The sequence below is a fragment of the Branchiostoma floridae genome, chromosome 12, assembly GCF_000003815.2.
Source record: "Branchiostoma floridae strain S238N-H82 chromosome 12, Bfl_VNyyK, whole genome shotgun sequence".
NCBI classification, from domain to species: domain Eukaryota; kingdom Metazoa; phylum Chordata; class Leptocardii; order Amphioxiformes; family Branchiostomatidae; genus Branchiostoma; species Branchiostoma floridae.
In genome coordinates this window covers 5,175,534-5,190,124 of record NC_049990.1, presented here as the reverse complement: position 1 = coordinate 5,190,124, position 14,591 = coordinate 5,175,534, and the positions used below count along the sequence as shown (strand labels likewise).

At 39.1% G+C, this 14,591-nt stretch overlaps 1 protein-coding gene across 1 annotated transcript; it reads left to right on the top strand.

Moving 5' to 3' along the window:
* The first annotated feature begins 4,458 nt into the window (after nt 1-4,458).
* Nucleotides 4,459-13,353, top strand: LOC118428234 (paxillin-like). Its single transcript, XM_035838241.1, has 13 exons — nt 4,459-4,580; nt 7,904-8,265; nt 8,871-9,128; nt 9,566-9,652; nt 9,790-9,876; nt 10,023-10,063; nt 10,249-10,285; nt 10,521-10,607; nt 10,888-10,942; nt 11,118-11,216; nt 11,436-11,484; nt 11,756-11,831; nt 12,154-13,353. The coding sequence occupies exons 2-13, from the start codon at nt 7,919-7,921 to the stop codon at nt 12,299-12,301; spliced, it is 1,371 nt and encodes a 456-aa protein (XP_035694134.1). The 5' UTR covers nt 4,459-4,580; nt 7,904-7,918; the 3' UTR covers nt 12,302-13,353.
* Nucleotides 13,354-14,591: the final 1,238 nt, after the last annotated feature.

The window sequence follows — 14,591 nt, the reverse complement described above, 5'->3', positions numbered from 1 at the left end:
AGCTTAGAAGATCAATGTTGAATATATGCATGGTTATTAGAAAACCATTCAATATTGGTCATGAAGATTAAAAAAAAAAGAAAAATGTTGTGGCCAAGGCCATGCCATAAGTATGACTTGGAAAAGTGTATTCTTATAATTATTTATTTGTATGTTTGGTGAAAGAAATGCCATTGTTCTTGTCAATTTACTGTCCAAGTCGAAGTATTGAGAGGTGTAACTAAATACGTATCGTATTAATAGACACTATATAAACAAATTTGCTTCTACCTAAATGTAAGTGCAGGGCAATAAGGCATAGTTTGAAAAATATTAAGCTTATCTCATGGTAAGAGATAGATATATCCAGATTGATAACAATATCACCAATTCATTGATCTGTTGCTTTATAAGATGGCATAGGACACTGTTCTTGACAAAGAGCACACAAGCAATAGTCCTTATTAATAAGAAATAGACGTAACTGTCAATTATGACTATCTTTACGATGAAGAGATAAATATATTGCTTCAACTACGAAACTTGCAACTTTTGACGTATATAGTATATATAACAAGGTGTGCTTTGTGGTTTATGATATATTTCCCAATAATTTATTTAAGAATGTATTCTGTTCAAACAATAATCAAAGAACCATGTCACCATGACGACGAATGTTCTCCACAAAAATAAGAAGTTATTGAAAGACATAGTTCTGTCAATTCAATGTTATGAAAATATCTCGGTGAAATGTACGTATAACAAGCCTTGGTGAAAGAAAAGTAACTATTAAGTTGTCATAAAAACTACCAATGTACATGGATTACGTTGTAGACGAGGGCTGCTTTCATGGTTGTATGTAAATTGCATTGAATTATAATTTCTTTAAAATTATTGTTTGCCCCTACTGCCTTCACTTTGTAATCTGCAATTAACAGGTGAATAATTTTCTTTTGGTAGGCAGCTAATAAATTGAAACAAAAGTGAAACTCATCAATTGTTTTTTTTATGTTTCCTTGATAATACGAAAATGCAAAATTGGCGATACGAAATTGAAAAAAAAGGTATCCATAAAGATATGTACGGTACTGAATTATCATATTGGCTGGACAGCACATTGTGAGGTCTTATAATTGTCGAAAAGAGACATTGTTCGTCCCCCTTCTCTTCTAATGTCAACTAATCATAAGTTGCTGAAAATGAATTATGCATTAAGTTACATCCATAGACCTTTTATGGACATCAGTGCCAGCCGGGAGACGATGTGAACCATGTGTGCACATGTGTGCAAGCGAGCAAGCAAAATCGTACCATGGCAACAAAGACCGGCTCACGTACAACACGCATGCGCCTCCTAGGCGTTGTCATGGTAATGATGATGTTTTGCCCCGAGTTACCCACAGCTCCCTGCGTCTTCCAGAATGCAACGACATTCATAAAACGTCTTAAAACATTGTAATGAACACCAACACTAACATCGGCCTTAATTCCAAGAGAAGCCCGAAATTTTCATATCCACGACTATCAAGACGCAGCCACTTAATAGTGTTTATTTAATAAAGATGCTACCCTATCTTGTATTTCACGAGTTATCTGAGTAGAAAATCATTGTAAAATGTCACACGTGTCGCTGTAGTATCACAGATGGATATGTAGATGTAACCTGGTCATCAGTCTTTGCCGGGGCTGAAGATTTCGTTTCCTCGGTACTGACAGCGTATGTCCCCACCTGGCCAACTGAGGCCATCCGGGGGATTTTGCCTGCCTGAGTTCTATATAACAATCTTCACTGTAGTTCTGAGGCAAACTTTCCTCGGAGAATGCTGGCCTTGGTGCCGACGTGCATGCCTGTGTAAACCCTGAAAACAGCCCGGATTCCAAGTTAATGTAGAAAATAAGCCACACGATACGTCAATGTCCACATCAACCTTAAATTTTACTTTAACGAATAGATGGGCTATCTGCAAAATGTGTCGTTACGTTATGGTAGATTAATAATCAGTGACGCTTGCTGTACTATCTATACTGTATGCTTGTCTACGTATCTGCTGGACGTTAAATTGAAATAAAACTCTTGAAACATTTAATCTCTTGGAAATGCCTGCTCTTTGTCTTCATACGTTTTTCTTGACTCTGAAGGGGTAATGTATTTCAATAGGAAGCATAATCCTTTTTTCAATGCATTTCACTGATCGGTAAGTACCCATAGCCCTTTGAAGCCGTGAGCGCAATTGCATACTATCCACTATGTTTTGGCATTAGAGAGCTGGACCTCTTACCTCCCCAAACAAAGTCAGGTGCTCATTTACACCTACCTGGGTGGAGTGAGAATGGTTGTGTAAGGTGCCTTTCACAACGCCACCAACGCAACTATAAACAAAGACTCTTAAAACATCCATTGAAATTCTCCCACTGTACAATGCCTTTGTTGAGACAGCAACCCTCAAACACTGACTACCTTTTTTAACGCCCAAACAGTACCATACCTGACTGCCATGAAAGGATTGGACTGACAATCTCGTAAGACGAGACCAACGACAATCACACCATGAGTGCTACCATCATCTCATGAGACGGAGGGATATCTATTGCTGCTATTACTATAATCCGGCCAAGGTCCCAGGCACTCTCAAACATCTGTTACGAAATCGCAAGGAGGCGCAGCTTCTATCAACAGTTTGCGTCTGGCGAGCCGCCAAAAATATCAGTTAGCTTTAAGCACCGCCCCCATTATTCAAATACTTCAGATGTCAGGTTTCTTTACATAACTTGTTTGTTAATCTGTTCAACCTACCTGACCTGTGTGCTGTGCCGCACCCTTTATACTTTCTATGTGAAAGTTCAAATAGCTATCCCTGGGTGGTGAGGACGATCCTAAATATTCATAACTAAATGCCAAATTGTTGGCAATGATATATAAATGTACTTAAGGATATATTAAGGTATCAAAGGAGTAGGATATTGAAGCACTAGCATACGCCACCAAAAAACATGCACATGATACTATAAATAAAGAAACTACCAAGGATTCTAGGATTAAAATGTCGCCTTGAAAAATGGATCCATTATCCTTTCGAACCTAATTATATAAAGATCGTTAAGCTAAAAACAATGGGTTAACAGCATTATAACTAAGCTCATATAGAGCACAAGTGTCCTGAGCAACTTAATCTGGTATCAAAAGATAAATATATAATCATAAGGCACACTTCAATCCAGACCATTTCACAGATAGTACTGAGTACTGAGGGGATCTGTCCTGAATTTTCGTCGTTTATTCAAAACATAGTTCCGGTAAATGGATTCGACCTTTGACCCAGATATTTACCTACACGTATCAAAGTAAACAATATGACGCAGTACAACACCAGTCTGATCTTATGAATTACACAATCCTAACCTGTACTACAAGTCGCCCTACATACTGAAAAAAGGGACGCTTTCGTATATCATATACTTCGCGTTTTCTACTTACACGTGGGTGACATTTTTTATTCAAGATCTATCGATTGTATTGCACTTCTTTACTGTTTAAAGACTATAAATCTTACAAGATGTTGACAAGGACTTACGCTTCATTTACCATTTTCCGGGGACTTTTGTTATGGGCAATATCTCTAAAAGGTGCTGCTAACTAACAGTTATGCATCTATTAAGAACGCCCTCCACGTAAACATAGAAAGCCAACTTTTATTCAACGATTGATATTTGCACCTGTTTGTACATATTACACTAGTAATATAGACATGGGAAAAAGTAACCGCCTCTTAACAAACATATGGACCTATATATAGCTATGGGCAATATTTCTAACAGGTGCCGCTAACCACAGTTATGCACCTATCAAGAACGCCCTTCAATTAAACCTTAAATTACTTAAGTAGGTGAGATGTGAGGTAATAAAGGATCACATTTACATATTAATGAGATGAATTACACGTCATAGGAAAAGGCCAACGGCTATTCAACGATTGACATTTGCACCTGTATGTACATATTTACACCTGCAATATAAACATGGGAAAAAGTGACCGCCATAACAAACATATGATGTCATGTTCCATTTTGACAAAATTAAATTAGAGAATAAGTTGTGAAGATTATAATAATGGGTTATACAGGAGTAATGAAATGTGCGGTACCTTATAGCAATATTCAGATAACAAAATTTCTTATTTCCATTTAAGTTACATCTTTATTTCGTAGACGTCATAGTTGTTGAACGATTTATATGTGTGCAGATACTTTGACTTAAATATACCTGTACAAATGCTGTTACATGGAAAAACTGACCGTCTTGACACACATATGATGACATGTTCCATTTTGACAATTCTTACGTATCTATTACCAAGAAATACACAGGAAGAGGCCCTCATATATAACTCATAAAATTTTCCATGAGGTAAGTTTTTGATTGACAGGCATTGAGCGATGATTAGTAAGATCACTTCCTGGGCGTGCGAGTCACGGACGAACACGACCGGAAGTGGAGGACAGCACTCACGAAAGGAGGTCCCCGCAAGTGTTCACGGTCTACCTGCCTATTGTGCAAACTTCAAGTAAAGCTGTACGGCACCCAGCGGGCGGTTTGAGCGTGGGTGAGTACTGTCTATAGGTGTTAAGATCATTTCAGTAACTCATAGCAAACATTTCCTGGTATTGCATAGACAGATGTCACTGCGTGTCATTGGCACACTTGTTTAGGTAAAAGGTAGGTCCCCGGAAGTTGTGCAACCGGCTGTTTGACTCACTTGTATACACAAAACAGTCAGCGACAAAAATTCAGCAGGTGGAGAAATAGACCCACATTTTGTTCAGGATTTCAGTGTAAGGATCACCCTCGTTTTGCCAGTCTAATAGACCAAGGTGAGTTTACAACTCTTTCTTTGTAGAATCGCCGTCGGTGTGGATAAAGCTTTTAAGTCATGATACTTATCCTAGCCAGCGAAGTGTACATACCTATATATAGACACCTGTATCTGTAGTTTCACTGTATATACAGTATCTGATATGAACTTCCATTGGTATAGCGTTATTGGGCATTAAACGTGTTGTGCAGTGTGATTGTCAATTTCCAGGTAGATCTTGATGTGGCATAAGACAGTAATGGTAAGCTTGGGAAGGAGTTTACCCGGTAGAGAAGTTATATTGCTAAACTCCTACCCAAGCTTACGATACCATCGTATGCCACAGCAAGATCTGCCTAGAGATTATATCAGTGTAACAAGTACCCATATAGTTCACAAGATATTCTACAATATTTAGCGTATATTTTTGCTGTACAGGTGGTTCATATATGAAGTAAAACACAATCTCCCCCTCCCCCCTCCCTACCTTCCCACAGCCTGGTGTAGTTTTACCGCTTTGAGGCAGAGGGGTCAAAAGAATGCCACATGGTCTGTAATTATCAGGCATTCAGTTGACCGACGCGGTTGATGGGATTATAGTTGTTTCTACGTGTTAAGCAGTTGTTCATGTTACTCATGATCGGTAATTCAATAGCTTGTTGCTGAAACACAAAAGCGTGCGCATACTTTTTTATGGGTTATCATCGTTTATACCTCAACGTTTGATAAAGTGTTTCAACTTCTAGTTTCAAATGAACTATGTAGATTAACATAAATTGGACAAGGTGTCAATAATGATTCACCACCGAGTGACCCATATTGGTTGACATCACTGTATATGCATTGACGTACGTTTTTTTACGAGTTCGCCCCATGTAAAAAAAAAATAAGTAGGTTTCTTGTCTTTAAAATCGCCAGCTAATGTCTACGTGTAAGTTCGCACCTACATCGTAAAACTAAACCACGTCACACATATAGGTGGGCTGAAGGTGCGGCGTCCCATACAGTACATATGATGATCTATCGGTTACTTTTCGTATCAAAGGGGTGATTTTTGGCTCATAGAACAAGGTAGGTTTTGTAAGGATAAATACAAATCTCAAAACTCTTTCCTATTTCCGTATGAAGAGAAGGTCATCTAACGTCTATATCTGTTCCGGGTTGGTCTGTCTAAAATGTCCTTTTTCAGAAAGAGAGGCTAGGGGTAATGCTAATTCCTTATAAACCCGAAACAAATATTTTTCGTAGGGGATGCAGTGTGAAATAGAAGTATTACAGAATACAACAGAAAACGTGTCAAGAAAATGGTCATAACACGAAATGTAGCGGTGTTGAACATGACCGAAGAACACCTGCAATCTATTAGAAGATCTTTATCTTGTACATCCGTTTGTAACCCAGGCCCTGTCACACGGTTTCTAGGAAGCTTTAGCGGTTTTCGGCTGGGCAGAAGTCATGGATCGTCAGGAAGACCCCACCTTTGTTGTGGTTTCTGCTTAATCTGACACCTGAACAAGACAGAACATGTCTCACTCTAACATTTGTGTACGGCGAATAACATTAGCTGTAACATTTGTTATTGAATAACAAACTCGTTATCGTTTATCGATATCAATTATTGGCTTTCGTTGAGTCGAATATCGAACTTATGTCAAGGGAAAGGAAGGTTTAAGGCATGACTGGAACACACTGGTACAATGTGGCACGCGTCCAGCTTAGATTAGGCCTCGCCTAAGGGTGGTATGGAACATCCCTGTCAGTTCGCATTCTGACATGCCTTCTGTGCCACTTGGCACAATACCAAAACACACTTATCAGTCTACAGCGCACATCTCCTTTCAGTGGAACGTTACTGATAAAGTTGTATAATTTTTTTTCGAAATTTTTTTGTCATTCAATTATAAAGATATAGTAACTCCGTGTTATTAGCGCATCGTTGTGGTAGTTTCGTACAAAAGGCGCGGGCAGAAGGCTATGTAAACAGCACCTTTTGGCAGTCGTTACCTGCACCACCGGTTTTCTGAATAAAGATGGCGACCGCCGACTGACCCCTGACCTCTATGTAAGTTGGAACAGTTTATAAATTGGGAGTCAGCGAGCGGATTTAATACATGTTATACAGGTAATATGGATACTAATATAGAAACTAGTATTACATTGTAAGAACACACGTTACATGTACAGCAGGGTAACATACAAGAGATTACAAGGTAACACATTAACTTTCCCTCTCTCTGCTCCCCTCTGAATAACACACAACGCATTGATGTTATGTTATGGTATACATAATGTCTAGTTTAAATTTCTGCAAGGAGGGCTCTTGTCCACGAAAAGTTGACTACTATATGTCCGTTCGACCGAGTAGTTCTATGCGTCTTCGGAGAACACAATATGACACTCATCACGAAAAGTTTGAAAAATGGTACAGGTAGACTGTCTAGGATTACACAATCAACATCCTGTGATGAGAAGACAATGATCTGGGGGGAAAAAGAACAACGAACGTCCTGCTGTTTGAATTACCTTCCGATTTGCAAGGATAGACGCACATCCTGCATTTCCAATTATAGGGAAAGCTTAGCCTAGTAGTCTGGACACTGCAACGTTCCTATTCATTTCATACAATGACGAAGACCTTTATTGTACGTTTCTGCTCTCAAAAACTAAGTGCAGGTGAGCCAGGATGATAAAGGTATACGTTCTAAATAATTTGATTACAAGTACTAGCACTAGTAGTAGGCGAGTGAAGCAAGAATGAAAAGTTAGGTAAAGGTAGTCTCAGCCTTTTTTAGGCCGTAGAGGCAGTGGGTTGTTACCAGGGTAAGGTATTGAACGACAAAGCCCATCCCTCTCCTTCTATCGACTTTTATCTCGCCAACTGCAGGTACCAATTTTCACACCTATGAGGAGTGAGGAAAGTCATGTGTCTTTCCAAGGGGCACAAACTCCAGAGGCATGTCATGTGCTTTGAACACTGGGCCTCTTGGTTCTGAGACTACCTTTTTCTCCAATACTGTTACTGACAGTTACATTCTATAGACACCAGTGTTAAACCATCTGTGTTCATATTTCAGATAACTGTGAAAGATATGGTTGATGAGCATCAAGACGTCCATCATCTAGCTGAACAACTAAAGAAACAGAAGATGTCAGGAAGAAGACACAGATACCACCACCAACAAGACCAGAAAAGGGTCTACCACGTTCTCACGCCGGAAGCCACAATCGGCAATGCTCCCTACACCTCCCCAAACAACCACGTCACTTCCACTGGCTCAGACGAGGAGGACTGCATCACACCGACTAACGGGAGAGTGCTGACCATGGACGAGGAACATAAGGAAATCTCTCGGCTGCTGTACGCACTGCGAGCCGCGACCGTCAAGGAGAAGACACGGTCCATGGTGGCACATCAACGGGCTGCATCGAACTATGCGTATGTACTCATATTCGATCATTACATTCAGAGGCCCTTATCATACCTTTTTGGTTCATACTGACACTGATGTTGTGGGAACAGTTACATTCAGTTAAGTTCTTCCTACATCATATGATGAATAGAGTGGTGCTAATATCCGTTTATAAAGCCCTTGGATCACACAGTACAAGCATATCCCAGCTTGAAGCTGGTCCACTGGTGGTAACTTGCTTTACAGGAACAGGTTTTCTCTTCAAGATAAAGGAACACTTGTCTAGGAGGAACTTAAAAGGTTAAAAGAAACGATTAGATATCATTACTATTATATCATTTATACGGGATTTGCTGGCTGTGTTGTTAGAAGACAACGAAAACTCATTAAGAATGATATGTTGAAACAAATCCAGATATTTTGTTATGTGATCACATGAAATTGAGTATATAACTTTATTGCACAACAACTGTACGAGGTACAAAGTATGGCATCTAAATAACTACAGTTCTATAGCTCACAATATCAGTTGTCTAGCTATAGTGTCCACATTGTACCTGTGGAATTCAAATAAAGTCAAAGATGTTAGAAGAAAATACAATCTCAATCTCCCATGTTTCTACATTTGTAGATCCAGGATCGACAGGCCCGTATCCGACTTCGTACCGACCAGGCACGCCAGCCTTCCGCGGGTCACCGAGCACCCTACATCCGCCGGCACCATCAAGACCAGCTCCATGCCTCACTACTACAAGAAACGGCAGCAGCAGGAGGTCGATGACCTCACCACGTCACGGGAGGACCTGAACAGATCTCTGAAGGCTCTTGAAGACTCCTGCAAGGATCTACACCGACTGACGTCATCGACGTCATCACCGGATCATCAACCGTGGTAGGATCGTTTGAATCTTGGGGAGGGGGGGTCATAGTGGGCAATAAGACGCATTACAGATCACATGGCGTATGCCATGGTCGCTATCACTGTATTGATACAGGTTGGGAACGACCCACTGCTTTTCTAAGTACCTACCACATCAAGAATCAAAAGACATTAATATATTCCCTATATTGCTAGTAGTATTCACCTATGCTGTTTATACATGTCTTTTCACAAGTACCTTCTGGACACAACAAACGTACAGGACCGTCCGTAAATACAGATACAAAACTGGAGTGAATGTGTAAATAACTATTCCTGGATTATATATCGCGTTTTTCATTGAATGCTATAGCACATATTTGTACACTGTAAGGATGGTCTACTCGTACAACAAGATTGAATCCATGTTCCATGTGTCACGGACTTACTCTGCCTTTCCCTCCCAGGATCATCAGGGACAGGGCAGCCTCTTTCGATCCACGGTCCTTAGTCAAAAAGCGGAAGAACAAGTTGAGTGTTCCAGTCCAACGAAGGTAATCAAATATATTTATTTATCTATCTAGTATCCATCTATCTATTCATCTACCTATAGATAAAATGTATCATCTACAATATCTGTGTACCTATGATGATGTTTGTTGTTTGATATAATTTATTGTGTTTGTTTTAGCAAGTCTCAGCGTTCACCTCAGCGAAAGAAGCAAGCAAAGGAATTCGACCTCCAAATAAGTGAATCTAGTCTATGGAGACGAAGGAGGTAAAGCCAATGTATTTTTATACTACACCTCCTCTCCTTTTTCGATGTTCATCTTTGTATTTAGATAAAGTTATGCACGTTTCCACTGCCGGTATCTATGTATTTAGATCCCCATGCAGCATCTCATGAAGCGTTACCTTTTTTAGGAAACCCTCACGACCGTCCCCAATCGGAGCAGAAGATCCAGGTAAGACAAACATTTGCCATACCTTATTTCGGAACAAGGGAGACACTTGTGGTAAACAAAGCATCGCTTTGCTCATGATAATCTACACAGGGCTATCGTTGTGAGAGCATCATCGATCAAGACCACTATGAAGGCCTGCAGCAAACGATGTTAAAAACTAACCAAGTCTTCTATATTTGTTACAGATGCATTCCTGTATGAATCCCCAAAGTCAAAGAAAAGGTAAATTAAGTTTAACTTACTGGGAAGAAGAATCTTGCTTCTTTTCTAGTGTTCTTTTTCATCATCATGTCAACACTGAGTGGCCATGGCATACGAAATTCAACATTAGGGTGACTACTCAGATTCAATAGCAATAACAAATTGGCATGTTTTAGATTAACCTAAATGTGCACTTAGTGGTTCTCAAATTACTTTCCATATAGCCCATGTAATGACATTCCTATTCTCATTGCAGACTTTCATCCCCATTCGACTTCTGGAGGCGAAGTGGACACAATCACATGGACAAAGTCAGAAAGCCTGAAAAGTGCCATGCCTGCAGGTAGGGAACAATTGGAATCATTACTAATATTGTGTCTCGACGTACCACAATACTAGAAATATTGAACTAGTGATTTATTAATGATACATTCAATGTGAGATTAAAGGAATCTTTGTTGGTGCATGTTTCAGCAAAGGTTTATTGAATCTGTGAATTACCGCTGTATAATTGTACATCATAACACAAGCGTGTACATCCTACATGTCCCATTTGAATTTACATAAATGTAAGAAATATGCACAGACTGCTAGTAAAGATTTGATTCAATGTTATATTTCAGGCGCATTCTCACTGAGAGCTTTGTGGAAGGAGCAGGCAAGAGATGGCATCGAGAGGTAAATCACATACATACAACATCATAACAAAGAAATGAGCTAAAACTTTAACGTGTGATACATATTCTTTACACATAGCAACATATATTTGTATTTCAATAATAATTTGACCGTTTCTTTAACTGTACAGCAGTGATCGTATGCGTTCAGCTAACCTTTAGTTATTGTTTTCTAGCATTTCGTTTGTGGAAAGTGCTCGTTGCCATTTGAACTTGTGGGACAGCCATACTTCGAGTTTGAGGGAGTACCCTACTGCGAGAAACATTACGATGAGGTAAGAGACACTTGCATTTTTCAATGTACACATGCACTTAAGTCAATATATTATGAATCAATATATACAGAAATAGCAGAAATACAGGGACAAAGAATAGATAAACATGGCGTTACAGGTATCTAAGAATCAATCATTATAATGCCATACAGAAAATTTTGCATGTTGCATATTCAAAGACAAATGCCTGACATACCTGTGATTATGTGTATATTTCAGCTAGTCGCAGACAGATGCTACCACTGCAACGTTCCAATCACTGGAGATGGTGAGTTTAATGTTTGTTTCATGAAGCAAGTGTCACCTTTGCATAGTACAGGGCTTGTCCTGCATGCGTATGCTCAGGTACATGTACGCTTAATAGCAGGCAGTACAAAAAAAACTTCATACATCTATTGCAGTCACTAATATTAAGGCTTTAGCGACATACCTCCACTGGCATAAACTACAGTACCCACAGGCTGATTATCATACTACAGTTTGATACAATCCGCATTATAAAGACTGTTTGACTATATCTCAATATCATTGTTTCTCAGCTGTGAAAGTGTTCAACAAAGTATGGTGCGAGGACTGCTTCACGTGCCCGTTCTGTGACATCAGGTTTACCTTAAAGTGAGTATACCGTACAGTTATAAATATGTACTCATCCTTTAATTGAATGTCCTATTTGCCTCATATCATGTAGTATTGCATGCCAAGCTACTTCTACTTTTGATGATGAAAATACCACATGTGCGATCATAATGCGCAAATCCAAGGTCTTCTCGAACTAGGTGCATTGGTGTATTGGCAGTATACTGTAGTGTTTATTGGTGTTTGTTCGCGACTTCATCTCTTATTCAGCTAACCTGCGTCGACTACTCCTCTAGGAGAGATGATACAATACATATCTAATGTAAAATTGGTGGTTTCCTTTTGTTTTATTTACCCATAGAACGAAGTTTTTCGAGTTCGACATGCGGCCTGTGTGTAAGCGTTGTTACCTCTGCCTCCCTGACGAGGTGACGGGCAGGCCGAAGAAGCCAACCATCACCAGTTCTTTCATGCCTCTCATCTGTGGATTTGGGGGCAAGAAGAGATGAAAAATGTTCTTATGATTTACCGAAGGAACCTTTGTAAGATAAAGTTGGCCTCAAATTAATGTGACAATCATGCCTTCACTGTAAAGATAGGACTGTGCTTATGTGGCCCACATTACACTTGTCATCTGAACTGCGGTACTACACATCGTAGACTACTATAAATTGTCAAGTTCACATTGGATCACATCAGTTTCGTGGCAGAGAAAAGCAGGTGTCATGCTAGAATTTCTGTCAGTGTAAAGAGGACGCGAATCTGTATTCTACACATTAGTAGACTACGAAGTGTAATACTAATAGTATTTATATAGTCTCAAGGAACAAGTGTAATGTGGGCCTAAGAAAGAGCCTAGACATGAAACTTTTCATAAAAGGATGTAGACCAATATAGCGCCATCCTCCACAACGTAGTATTTAGAGACTCTTAGCTTTCTGAAAGTAACAGCAACAACTGATGGTTTCCAATCATTTTATACTTGTAAAGAGATTAATCGTAGACAAATGTAGCACATTGTGTAATGTTATGTTGCATGATTTATTTGGTAAATAACATTGATGTAAGCATAAAGCTTGGCCAAATAATGTAAATAAAGAGCTATTTCATTTTGTTACATGTACTTGCAATTAGCCTTTAGGTACGAGATTTCAGAGAAATCTTTCCTAGAATTTAGCAGATGCAGATTTCAAGATAACAAATACATGTAATGATACATTTAGGAGCTGCAACTTTATTTGTTAGCAATGACAAGTAATAAGTACTTTAGGCCATCGACCTGTGTTGTACTGACATACAATTTCTTTATCACTTGGATGATGTACATTGAATCTACTTATTCTATGGTGATGGCAGTAATATGATAATGAAAATGTGTTTCTATGTGCAATTTGCATTTTTATTGCAGTGCAATCTAACAGGAAAAGCGGGAGTTATAAGATACACATTATACGATATCCATGCCAAATGAAGAACGTACCTAAATTATGACACATAGACATGGACTGTTGTCAACATAAAATGTGCTTGACAGTACAAATAAATATATTTATACGGAGAATATTGCGTCATTGGGATCATTGATATGAATGGCATGGGAAGACAAGAACAACACATACACAGTTAATTAGCCAAAAGAGAATTTCTGAATTCTTAGAATGGCACCTTATCCCATAAATATATACCAACTGTATTCGTAGATGGCGTTCTTCTAATGAACTACATTTCGCGTTTGTTTATGGTTTTCAACAAAGTAACACGTGCTTCGCGAATCAACGGGAAGATATACAGATGCATTACAATGATAGAATGAAGTATTGAAAGGAGGCATCGCTGCGATCAGAAGTAGATAGGTGGCGCTTCACTCAAGACTACAAATCCAAGATCTAAAACAAGTAAGGTTAGAGAACAATTGTCATCGGATCTTCGTATTAAAAGTACCCTTTGAACATCAGTACATACTATCAATTGTCTTTGCAAAATGTGCGGACTACTATTACTTATAGATTGTATGTATAAGATTGACTTGGGCAACCATTAGATGCATATGTTCCGTATTGGTACCTTTCATAAAAGCTAATCGAGGGATAATTGTCTTAAGCGAGGGAGGGGGTAGGAATCTTCTGATGGCACCAGCTCCAGGGCAGTATTTTACATGCTTGACATGAGGGGCAACCCTGCTGTCTAACAAAGAGCGTCCTCAATCACATTGAATAGACGACATTCCATTCTAAACAATGCTGCTTTGAGGACTCAGCGCCTGTCACATTTTGACGGATGGACTTAAAAACGGGAGGTGGGGCCTCTGGATAAATGTTTACGGGTCATAGCGTTCACATGGATTGTCTGGGTGGGGGCCAGCGTTGGGTTGTATATAGAAAGGAGTAAATTATCTGATTTCTTATCAAGATAGCCAAAAAAAGTCAAACAGGATGCATAGTTGACATAAAGAGATTTAAACATACCTTATTGAATTACAGGGATAACATATAATCAATTTTTGTTGAAAATAAGGGCTCAAACATAGTTTAAGAACTTTTTCATTAATATATGCTTGAGTTAGACAACGAGAAGTATGAGTTAACGATAACAACATACTTCTAGTTATATATAGTGGGCAATTTCAAAAGTTTTTGGTGGCATTGAATATACTGATGATATTGTAATAAAGAACGATACCGTCATTACAAAACAATTTTCAATATGGTCGCATCGTCCTGATACGCTTTACCCCATGATTTTAATTGGTGGGTTATCACAATAACAACCACCTGTACCCAGTGACAGTTTAGGTAACGA

Excerpts from the sequence above, each read along its gene's own strand:
- LOC118428234 (XM_035838241.1), top strand. The coding sequence starts at position 7,919 with ATGGTTGATGAGCATCAAGACGTCCATCATCTAGCTGAACAACTAAAG. Across the intron at positions 10,064-10,248 it reads AATCGGAGCAGAAGATCCAG|ATGCATTCCTGTATGAATCC; the intron begins GTAAGACAAACA and ends TATTTGTTACAG. Across the intron at positions 10,286-10,520 it reads TCCCCAAAGTCAAAGAAAAG|ACTTTCATCCCCATTCGACT; the intron begins GTAAATTAAGTT and ends TTCTCATTGCAG.